At 39.9% G+C, this 12,386-nt stretch overlaps 1 protein-coding gene across 2 annotated transcripts in view; it reads right to left on the reverse strand.

The window, feature by feature from the left end:
- PXDN (peroxidasin) overlaps positions 1 to 12,386 on the reverse strand; it is a 156,287-nt gene that overhangs the window by 45,203 nt on the left and 98,698 nt on the right. For both annotated transcript variants that reach the window (XM_050950608.1, XM_050950607.1), the window contains 4 exons: positions 8,413 to 8,521; positions 7,690 to 7,847; positions 3,036 to 4,539; positions 2,301 to 2,435 (listed from right to left, as the gene is read on the reverse strand). In XM_050950608.1, the coding sequence (XP_050806565.1) occupies positions 2,301 to 2,435; positions 3,036 to 4,539; positions 7,690 to 7,847; positions 8,413 to 8,521 (1,906 nt within the window). The remainder of the gene's footprint in view (positions 1 to 2,300; positions 2,436 to 3,035; positions 4,540 to 7,689; positions 7,848 to 8,412; positions 8,522 to 12,386) is intronic.

A 12,386-nucleotide genomic window follows, 5' to 3' on the forward strand; every position in this document is an offset into this window, starting at 1 on the left:
CTTCTTGATCCTCAGGGAGAGAGAGCAGTGCCAGGCAGGAGCCTTAGCCGGTGATGGCTGGTGTCAAGGAGCCTTCACGGTGCCCATGCGCTCCGGTGCGGAGGAGGCACTTGTCCCCGGTGCAGCAGTCAGTGCCGAAGATGGAGGAGTTAGAGCTGCCTCCATCAGGAACTGCTTGAGACGAATGTCCCGCTCCTTTCTCGTCTGGGGCTTGAAAGCCGTGCAGATGCGGCACTTGTCTGCGAGGTGGGATTCGCCCAAGCACTTGAGATAGGAGTCATGAGGGTCTCCTGTGGGCATCGGCAAATGACAGGCCAAGCACGGTTTGAAGCCCGGTGAACTGGGCATGGGCCCTGGTACTGGGTGAGGGGTGGGGGCTAATCCCCGATCCCTCTTAACTACATACAATAACTACTACAAAGAACTAATAAAACTAACTAGAAATATAGAATATTGAACTATATACAGAATAACGATTAGAACGAGCGAATAGCTAGGGAGGTGGAGATCAGCTAAGCGCGCTTCACTGTTCCAACGACCGACACGGGCAGTAAGAAGGAACTGAGGGGCGGATGTGTCGGCAGGGGTATATATCTGGCACCATAGCGGCGCCAGTCCAGGGGGCGCCCTGCCGGCCCACCGAGTGTTGCTAGGGTAAAAATCTTCTGACGAACATGCATGCGGCACGTGCACACCTAACTGGAATGGATATGAGCAAGCACTCGAAAAAGAACAAGGGCTTCTCTATTTGCAAGTGTTCTTCCTCACTTTCCTGTTCTTACTGGGGTATAATGTGAGTCAGTGCCAGATGTCCATCTCAAGGAACCACAAATTTCACAGAGAAGGGAGATCGACATCTATTGGTGGTAACAGAGCTAGGTTTCCTTGCCAGATCACTCAGTACTAAGAATAATTTTGATGCCAAGAAAGTCAGTGTCAGGAGCATCCGTGCTGCAAGAGTCAGCGGCACAGTGTGCATCAATATTACTACTGAGAGGTTGGTGCCAGCAAAATGTGGACTGCTGCCTGAGACAGCACCCTATGGGCTCAGGGACCAGGTTTTTTCAGGTTGTCAGAGGGGCCAAATTTGGGCTGTGAACTACCCTTTGGCCAAGTACTGTGAGATCTATGACTCCTTTTATTAGGTTCCAGGGAGGGTAATAACCAAGGCCTGCACTTACTGTGGGAACTATGCCCCTTCTGACCCCTTTCAGACAACTAAGTGAAGGATATGACTTGGCTGCTCTGCTGGTCTCAGTGGATGAAGTTTTTTTTGAAGAGTGAGCCTGGGAGCTGAGTTGGGCAGCAGGTCACAGGAGGACTGACTGAGGAAGCCTGCTGAGGCCCAGTTGGCTTTCTTTTTTCCTTCTGTTCTGAAGAAACTTGCTCCCGTAGAAAACGTTTAAGATGGGCCTCTCTTGCCTTCTACATGCTTTTGGAGAAAAAGCAACAGATCTAGCATCTATTGGGCAAATGATCCTCTCCAAGACAAAAGAGGCACATTCAGTGTCTGTCATTAAATGAAATAGTTGCTTCACAGGGTAAGTTTTGAAGCCCAGGGGCTTCATTTCAGCCATAGCAGCTAATCCCCATTAGGGTGGGGAAAGTCCCAAACACTAAGAAGAGGATTTTGTTGTTGTTGTTTTTACATACAGCTAATAGGTATAAAAAACAACAACAAAAAACCCACTACAATAACTATGCCAGTATTACTAGCTAACTGGTCACATACACACACAACTAGTAAAGTTACACAGTATGCAGAGAAGTGGACATTACAGGGTTTCCATCTTGCAGCCACAGGAAGTAAGAGTGCAGGAAAGGCCCCAGTGGACATTGCTGCCCAACAGAATCCAATCTCACACATATGGATGCACGTGCATTGGAAGTGGAATACACGTGGACAATCACTGAAGAAAGTTTTTCTTCAATTTACAGTGAAGTAGCCTGAGCAGTAATTTGCACAAGGCCAGTCAAACAATGTTAGAAATAGGAAAGTTAGGAGCTCCTGGGTCCCAGTCCCCTGCTCAGTTAGCTACACTGTATTGCCTGTTGGAGCTTTATATGCTATTTTCACCATAAAAGATAACAGGTCTTAAAAATAAATAAGCATAGCTATTATTTCAGCTGCTTTGACAAACTATAAAATCAGCTTTTTATCACTTTCACTTCTATAGCCAGATCATAAAAGAAAAAGAAAACAGAGTTTGGATTTGAAAAAAGTCACTAAACAATTTAAAAAATGAAAAAAAAATCTATTCTAAATTCACTTAAGTTTTCCATGGGCATTTTGGCTTTACCTGTCTCCATCTCGAAGACGTTTAAACTGTGTACTCAATAGACACATCAAAGTTGGCCCCAATCGGCTACCAGGAACTAAATCTTCTACCATAAGAGCAGGAAATAAATCTATGTTCAGAGGTGATCCATAGAGCCTATAACAAGAGAAATACAAATACTTATTTAAAATTACACATTGTGCTGCACTTAATTCAAAGAGGTTTTTAAGGTCAGGCTTGACAAAACCCTGGCTGAGATGATTTAGTTGGGATTGGTCCTGCTTTGAGCAGGGGGTTGGACTAGATGACATCTTGACATCCCTTCCAACCCTGATATTCTATGATTCTATGAAAACTGAAGACACAAATACTATCATGAGATTTCAGTATTACATTTATTTAGTTTTTTAAATATTACTCATAAAAAAAATCTCCTATGGGTGTATACATGAACACATGGTCTCTGGATGGGCTCAGCTTCATGGAGTTCCTACAACTCAAGGAGTGGAGGAATCAGATCTGTGTAAGTGTCACTGAGGGAAAGACATTCTGTAGCTTATGCAGGTACTCAGGAACCCTGAGCCTTCCATACATGTCTTCTGATGTTGGCAGAAAGTTTTGTGGGATATTCCCTTTATACCTTTCCTAACAAATACTTCCTTCTAGGTTAGACATTTAAATAATTATTTTCACATGCACATTTAGATATAAAAGTACATTTGAATTTTTAACCATTAACCTTCACCTCAAGCTCACCTGCTAAGCTTCTCCCTGATTTCAGGACTCCTAATTTCGTTTTTCAGATCTTCAAAAGTATGAGCTGAAGAAAGATTACAGTAAACTCTAAAATCATGGTAGGGAGGAATTCCATGATCTCTGCCTCTCTGAATATTCATAGCTGCCAGATCTAAAGCCACAGTACGTGCCATGGAGAATAGTCTCTCTGTTAATTCTGTATTGAGTAACTGCGATGGTATTCGCATCTTACCAGCAACCCCAAACAATCCCCTTAACAGTGGATCAATGCCTCCTTCATTTACAATCCGAAAGGGAGAGAAGAATGCCTTATGAAGAGGTATATGGCCTTGTAGAATAGGTTCAAAGTTTTCATCCAGCCGATACAGTAAGGGATTGATAAGTGTGTGACCAAACCTAAAAGCGGCAGTTGCAAACTCATTAGTTATGCCAGAATTAACATTGGGATCATAACCTTTATATTCGCCAAGCATCTTCATGCCTACCTCTCCAAAGATCTTAGGTAGCCAATGGTTGTACGTTATATGTTGCATTTCTGCGCCAACAATTTTGCGTGTTTCATGATATATTGTGTCCCCATCCCAGTGTGGGTTGAGTTTCAGTAACTCTGTTGCAATTCTGTTGTGTTCTCTAAACCACAATGTATGCATACTGGTGAGACCCAGTTGCTCATTAGCACGATGATCCCCAGCTAAGAAGCAAGGAATTGGGCTCTCGTTTTCATCTCTCATGCATTCTGTTGGTGGACCAGTAGCAAATGGAAGAAGAGGCTTGCCAGATCTCTGTACAATGCCCTGTCTCAGAAGACCCCTTTGACTTGCCAAGTCTCTGATTTCTTGTGACTCATGGTCTGAACTGCCATACACATTGGATGCATCAATATATGAAGTCAGCTGGTTAATCTGTTCTCGTGGGTAAACAGAATTCATTAGAAGAGATGTCATGCCACTTCCACAAACAGGACTGGAGCGAACAAAAAACATGCACCGTGCACCATTTCTAACTCGGGGGTCATTTGGTGGTACCATGATTGAGAAACATGGAGGATCATTTGTACAAACTGAACTGCAGTGCTGACCATCAGAAAACCTGGCTTCACTCAGAGCTGCAACTGTGGAGTCAAGGTCATGATCAAGGAACTGACCCCATTGCATTAGAAAGTGAGTAAACTGATCATCAGGGGTTATTGTTTCAGTTCCTATTAATGATGTTGAAACCAAGCGAGGCATGGGGAGCGTGTATCCATTATAATGTCTATTAGGTCCAATGCCCCTAGGCAAGTTAAATCCATTTTCATAGACTGACTTTAACAACCGTTCAAAGGCTGTCAGAGAGGCACCCCACATCGGATGCTGCAGATTATTGCAAGTTCCATCATGTGTCCTGTATTTCTGGTGAAAGCACATATCTGAGCAGTTATTCACTCGTCTATGGGCTGTGCAGCCTGACAGATTAGCTATCAGGTTCAAGTATTGTGGAGATACAAGATCATTATAGTGATAGCCTGAAACAGAACAGAAGCATAGGGAAAATTAAAGACATCAGATTTTGGATACAAAAATCACAAATATCCTAGACATCATTTTATCATCTTTTGGTTTAAAAAAATTCCACATATCCTTGGACAAATTCAAAGGAAAAAGAATTTGCATGAAAACACTGATAAAAAACTTTTCAAAAGATCTCATCTCCCACTTAGTCACCTAAATGAAATAAGCAGATTTCTAAAGTACTCAGCATCATACGTCTGCCATTGAGAATAATTTGATAATCTGCCCACTTCATTTAGGCGCCTAAATGGGAGATGAGCTCTTCTGAAAATCTGGTCGTAACTGGATGTTGAGAACATTTGAAAATGTGCCCCAAAACTAATCAGCTAAAGCTTTTCTACTCTCAGAACTCTTATCTTATACAAGCTTTTGATTACTTCAAAACATATTTATTACTATTATGTATTGCTTTATATGTTATATAAATATTCCAGCAATACAAAAAAGACACACATACCCTCCCCACCCTGCTCAGAATACAAGTGCCCCATTATGCTAGGAACCACAAAACACATCGGTAATTGTGGTCCTTAAGCTTACAGTCTAATCAAAGACAAGTTAGTGTAACAAACAATAGGCAGGAAGAGGGGAGGAGGTTAACACTAATAAAATAACGTGTTTATAGAGGCTAACAGCGTGCACAATTAAATGGTAATCACTCAAGAATAATGTTACATATGATCTGAATGTAAAATTCAAGGAGTAGGTGTCAGTTATCTGCCCTACAAATAATATTTTCAGGACTACTCTGGCCTCTGAAACACTGTATACCATGGTGCAGAATCATCACTGGCTACTAAAGAACAGAACATAATACACTGTTCTGAGGATTTTTAACACTTTAAGATGAAGATGTTGTGGCTCTGCTACTCCAAGACCTGTCCTTGTAATCAAGTACAATAACAATCAGTAACACCTCTTTCTAAGTTATCTTCATTTATTATAGTCTTCTGAATCTCTCTTTCCTTTTGCTCTTTACTTGTATACAGTTGAGATAAATGATTGTATGTTTAGGTAATCCTGGTTTTCATCAAAATTTCGGGAACAAGGGTGTGAGCAGAATCAAACTTCCAAGTTTTTGGACAAGCTGGCCTGCAAAATTAATTTTTGCCACCATACTCCAAATGTAACACATTCCTGTTCATTACCACACCACTATATATAAGCCTGGTTTAAGATTTTTTTCTGAAGTGTTAGCAAGATGATTCTTTGGGATACAGCTGACATTCAATAGCTTCATTTAGTCAAAAGTTCATAGATTGGCAATTGTTAGGTTCCCCCAATTTTTCTGCTGCAAAAGTGGGACCCATCCACTTGTTTTTTTCAACTTTAGTAGCAGCTTACATTCGTTAGCTTTGAAAACACAAACAAAACAAGTGCAAGGACTAGGGTTAGAAACTTAAGGGGAGGGACATTTAAATGAAAACAGATTTTCTTTACATTTCTAGTTTTCTGAAATCGTGGGGCCATGGTTGTGGATTTTGAAGGGACCAAAAGCCAGCTCTGGTTGTGAATAGATATAAAATGTTGTCTGACATTATTAGCGTTGAATTTTTAAATGAATTCATTTTGGCCATGCTCACGACCCTATTGTGTTCACTTCCGGCGAACATTAGAATGATTGTTTTTACTAGCATTAAAGTTGATAAAAATTAAATGTCAGTGTTCCATACATGAGTATTCATGAAAAAAGAATGTTAGATTTGGATGCACCAGTATTTATACTACAAATGCTTGCATCCAATCATGGAACAAACAAACAAAAAACCTGTATTTAGCCTAATAAACTGCAGTTTCTCAAATGTTAAGATTCAAATACTTGCAATCTGTAGCAAAAAAAAAATATTGAAGAAAATGTCAAATAATTCTGAATGATTAGCAGCAAACTCAATGAAATTACGATCTGTTTGTGAATGTTCTGTACTCAAAGAAGTCAAATTTGTGTGACAAATTATTCCTTGCAAATTGTTTGCTCAGTATTATGAGTAACTGTCCATTTTTACTAACAAATCTTATAGTGCTCTAATTCTACAAAGCTTACAGTCTTTGGCCCTGTACATATTGGCCTAATTCAGGGTCACAGTTAAAATTTTAGAAAGTTACAATGAAATTCTCAATTATAAACATCAAAAGTAGCATTTATAAGTAAAAATATTTCCTCAGATTCCAGTCTAGCTGTAACATTTGGCTACATGCCACGTCTCAGAATCTGTCCTAAAACTCCATCATTATTTCCAAACGCTTTAGTCATAAGTCTCATGCACTGACACATTGTATATCAACTGCCAAAAGCAAGAACTTATAGGCACTGCAGAACAATTAGCTTACAGTTCTCTTTGCAAGTGTGTTCTAGCTCTAAATTTTCAGGCTGGGCATTATAATTCTGAATTACTTTTTTCTTACTATTTATAAAAAACAACAAAAAACATTTCTTAATAGCAAATTAAATTTGAGAACAGAATACCAGGAAACTGTTGTAGCTTAGTTTGACACTGTACTCTGCTTTAGGAACAAGTAACAATTACTTCAGGAAAACTGGTACAGAAAATGTAGAAACATTGTTCTGTAAAGTGATCACAAACAGTGCACAAATCTTTGCTGTTATATTATATCCTCTCTGTGATAAGAGAAACAGGGATTACCATGTTTTCTTTTGATGCAACAACCAATACAAATACTGTCTTAACAGTACATACTGAAAAATTCTAAATCTTGCTAAGAAACTATTAGCCAAATTCACTCCTCTGTTAACACCCATCCAACCCTATGTACTTGAGGTGTGTTAGTTTTAACTGAGGGAAGAATTAGACTGCGTCATTTTTTTCCTTAGTATGTCAAATAGTGAAGAATTAAAATAACATACCAGCACATCTCAGACAAACAAGGTACATCAAAATATAGCAATGTGTGAATCAAGGACCAAAGTGAGCAATCTTTATTCATGTTAGTGAGCTCTTGCACACTCAAGAAGCAGTAATGACTTCAACAAGAGTAACAGCTGCGCAATGGGACACAGAGCTTTTAAAATTAATACTCCTTGAAGCATAATGAATTGAAATGGATTATACACTACAAAACACAGAAAGTAAAGTAAAGGTACTGACTTGTTCCATTTAGGTCAACCATTAAACCATCTTGTACATGATCTTGAATTAGCTGTAATGTTCTTTCAAATATTTCTCCAGCTCTTGCTTGCTCAACAGTGTAAGGATCTCTTGGGTATCGAAATAAGGCTAGCAAATCATTTGGAGAACGAGGACGACTAACAGATAATTGAAAAAATAGTAAGCGTATACACAAGTACTATAAGACTACAAATGGTTTAAAAAGTTTCTGCAACTTAAGATATCACTAGACGTGATTGACTATACCTTTGTTACTCGTCCCAAAATGGAAGGCAAAAATCAATAAAAATAAATATCTACATTTAATACAAGATGACTGAAAAACATATTTAAACATGAAAATAGATTAAATTTGTATTAAAATGCATTAGATCCAATATTAAAATACCAGTAGGCTTTTGAATAAAACCAAGCTTTTTAAACACGTTGGTTCCCCCAAAATAATTGAAATAACTATTCAAAACCTATTAGCTAAATTTGTTTGTTGGGGAACTTAGTGCAGTTTTCTTTTAAAAATATGGCTTTCTTGTTAAATTGCTAGAACTCCAGAAACTAACCAGATGTTAAAGTTTGATATTTAAAATCATTATATTGTCTCATCTTTCAGATGTGTAATAGTACTGTACTGATTGTAGCATTTCTTTCAGCATACCCAAAATTAATTTTGACTTCCCCATAAAAAGCCCCCAAATGATATGATACCTGTCAAACAAATGTGTACGTGTTGAATTTATAGCTCTGTCAACCGTTGCAATTGCTTCAACAATTGATGTTGCTACAAATGGATCTCCATTTCGACTGACATCAGGAACTAGAAAAACACAGAGTTGCATATTACTGCAAAAATTACTGAACACAAAAGAGTTACTCATAAAAGCAATGTCTAGACACTACATCATCTCAGTTTTACAAAGAAAACCACATTTCCTTAAGTTTTACTTCCTCCAAATTTAAAATTACTAATCATTTGGGAACTCTATTGAAACACATTTACATCCCTGCAGAATTAAGTTTTGTTTTGTTTTGAAATGCCAGTTACAAATAAATGTTCAGTTAAAATGAAGCTACTGTAAAAATAAAACTGTGTGAAAAACAAAACTATTTAAGTAGCTGTTAAATAGTCTTACAATTGTTATACAAACACGACCAAAGCAAAAAAAGTGAAGTCAATATTTTAGTTCAGGTTCTGCTTGTGGTGCAGCATAAAAGTGTTTGTGACCAAAAGTCTATCCAGCATCCACTAAAGTCTATGGAAACATTCCCATTGATTTCAATGGATATTGGATTGGGCCCCAAGCATACAGGTTTAAGTGGATAACATGAAACACTACAGTCAAAAGCCACATATTTATAGGCTTCATTTTTAATTTTAGAACACGTATTGCTGTATTACATAAGTTCAGAGGCTTTTCCTAAAAAGCTGTTAGAGATTCCCACGCAGCTATGGGGAATCGTTCACGGTTATCATCTTGGGCTCTCTCTAGGAAACAAGGGAGACCACTTTTGGAGGCTTTAAATCTGTGTTTTATTTTCAGCATTATCTAGCCTCAGAAAAGTAGGCCAAAGATCACAAGCTCAAAGACCACATACAAATCTTCATAATGCTAGCAATGCAAGATCTCATGGGTCTATGAAACTGCCTTTTTATGAAATGTTTGGTCAGCAACTGCTGCTCTTGAAGTGCAGCTGAGTTCATACAATCTACTCCTTAGTGCCTCTCTCCTACCCTGTGTTGGGGGCCACCAGATCCAGTGGCAATACCGAAAGATTCCCCAGAAAGGTTGGTAAAGTGACACTGAGAGAAGAGGGGGGAAAAGAGGCAGGTTTTCAGTGGGTGCCTGATCTCTTTGATCATTACCTACCTCACATGGGTGTTATGAGGCTTAATGTTTGTAAAGAGCTTTGAGATCTTCAAATGAAGATGCTATACAAGTGAAAAGTATTTTATTAATAAAGTAATAGCACTGTAACTTTTAATGTGAGAACACAGCCAATATGCCAGAATGGGATGGTTGACTATACAAAACCAACCTTAACTCCGAACATCCTTGCTCTTGTTAGTTTGACATGAAAGTTTTACTTGTCTGTAAAGTATCAGAGGGGTAGCCGTGTTAGTCTGGATCTGTGAAAGCAGCAAAGAATCCTGTGGCACCTTATAGACTAACAGACATTTTGGAGCATGAGCTTTCGTGGGTGAATATATGCATGCATCCGACGAAGCAGGTCTTCACCCACGAAAGCTCATGCTCCAAAACGTCTGTTAGTCTCTAAGGTGCTACAGGATTCTTTGCTGCTTTTACTTGACTGTAATATTTTTGTCCAATGTGCTTTTTAAAACTCCCAGCGCACTCTTCGGAGCAAGGTTTCACCACTTTTGCATAACTGGAAGCTCAGCGTCTGGCTCTATTACAGCTCTAGTAGAGTGGTCTTTCTGAGTAGCGATAAACATGCTTGGAAAAATAATTTTGGGGATATGCGATGGGGTATGCAGCTCCCCACAACAGCCCTGCCAGAGCTGAATTAGACCAGGTGGGCCCTATCAGCTAATTTGGCTGTAAACAGTGGAGCTTTAATCTGAAGGCAGCTAAATAGAGAGAATTTCACTTGAGAGGGACAGATGGAGTTTCTACAAAAGACAGGAAATTGGAAGCGGAAAGGCTGGCAGAGAGAAGGTTGCAGTTATTTCCTGCGAGAAAGGAGTTGTGTTTGAGAGGCTGCAGAGACAAGTTGCCTAAAATTACTCCCTGGGGAGAGGGAGAACGTAACATAAGAACAATAATACTGGGTCAAACCGAAGGTCCATCTAGCCCAGTATCCTGTCTTCCGACAGTGGCCAATGCCATGTGCTCCAAAGGGAATGAAGAGAACAGGTAATCATCAAGTGATCCATCCCCCATCCGCCATTCCCAGCTTCTGGCAAACAGAAGCTAGGGAGTGAAGAGACTGTCAAATCCAGAGAAGTGGGGAGGGCCAGGAGGTATGGAAGCGGCTCAGGGAAAGACAGTAACATGCAGGGAATGGACCTTGGCTCCTGTGTACAGGGTCCATGAGCTGGAACCCAGAGTAGCGGGTGTGCTCGAGTTCACCTGCCAGCCACAGTAGGAAAGGCACTGTGAGGTAGTGAAGTGAAAGACTTCCTGAGATTACTGGAGAGCAGGAGCTTTGATACACATCTAATCTCTCTCCCCCAGAAGGCTGGAGGACTCACTCTCAAAGAGAAGGTTGTGGTTCCTAGAATGAGAGAACAGCTGCAAAGTAGAAACTGATGGGGTGTAACTGCCAAAAGGGGTATCAGTCTGACTGAGCTAATCCTCAGAACCGCCAGGAGGCGGCACCATCCAGCAGTGAGCAGAGCAACCCATGACAGGATCTCAACAATGGAAGCAATGGTCGGATGTCCAAAGACATTTTTGCATTACTTTATTTTTGTTATAAATATTCGCTACCAATCGCTCACTTTTTAGACTGACATGGTAGGCAAGTTTACAATTCAAAGACTGAGAGTCTCAATGTTTTCAAAGGGGGGGAAAAAGACTTATGGGGGTCCTACAAAAGAAGCTCAAGCAACTAGTTGTTTGCTTGGTTTTTAATGTTTTATTCTTTAAAAACCAGATTCAAATTTTTCAAATATAGTTTTTTTAAATTAATAAACTCTATCCCCACTGTGTCCTGCCTTAAATTTAATCCAGAGATTTTAAAAAGTTGCATTCTAGAGTAGGACACAATGGAGAAAGATCCCCCAGACGATAGCCTCCTCCAGCCCTGTCTTTTTTTTATATAAAAATAGAATTTGCACATAGCTAAGGATAGTTGACAAAACCTGAGCTCAGTTCATCAGAAATATTCAGAGGCATGGACCTGTCTTTTTTAGGCTTTTCTAACATACCCATCACATTAGCATCCAAATGGAAAATATGAAATTAAGAATTTGATCATGAAGGATCCTATTCTCTTCTACTCCTAGCCTCATTCCCACTCGCCTACTTCTCACCAAGAAATGATACCAGATTGCTCCTCGAGCTTTGTTTATGAGGGGAAGTTTGTAAGAAAGTTTGATTTGCATCATGCTTTGAAAATAGTTTGGGGCTGCAGTCTGAGTCTGTGCAACATCGAGGTGAAGAGAATTTTGTTGGCTATGGTTGTGTGGAAGTTGTGACATAGGAAGAGCCACACAGAAGCCCCAGGCAGAATCTGAAACTGAGGCTCCACCATCCTTCCAAAAAAAAAAAAATATCACTAATGGGAAGCCCCAGAAAGAGGTTTGGGGTTGTACAGTGAGCCAGCTCCACACTCACACTTGTAGCAGCAGCTTCTGTTCCACAATACTGGGCCCAATTCCCTGCTCTGGGAATTGCAACCTAGAGCACAGAGTCACAGCTCCACTCATGTTTGGCCCAGACACTCCTCTGTCCATCATGACGGAGGGGTAGCCAGGCCAAATTTGAGTGAGTGGCGCTGTGACCCCCGGTGCCAGTTCCCAACACCACTCAGTTTGGGGGCCATCTTAAACAGGGGCCCAGAGCAAATTGCCCCTTTTGCACTCCCCCCGGGTGGCCCTGGATACAGAAGAAGAAGAAGAACTGAGATTAAGTACCAGTTAAATATATTATAGTTCACATATATATTATATATATATGAATATATAGTATATATAGTATATTCCAGTCCTAAATTAT

This window comes from Gopherus flavomarginatus, chromosome 4 (genome assembly GCF_025201925.1).
Source record: "Gopherus flavomarginatus isolate rGopFla2 chromosome 4, rGopFla2.mat.asm, whole genome shotgun sequence".
Classification (NCBI taxonomy): Eukaryota; Metazoa; Chordata; order Testudines; family Testudinidae; genus Gopherus; species Gopherus flavomarginatus.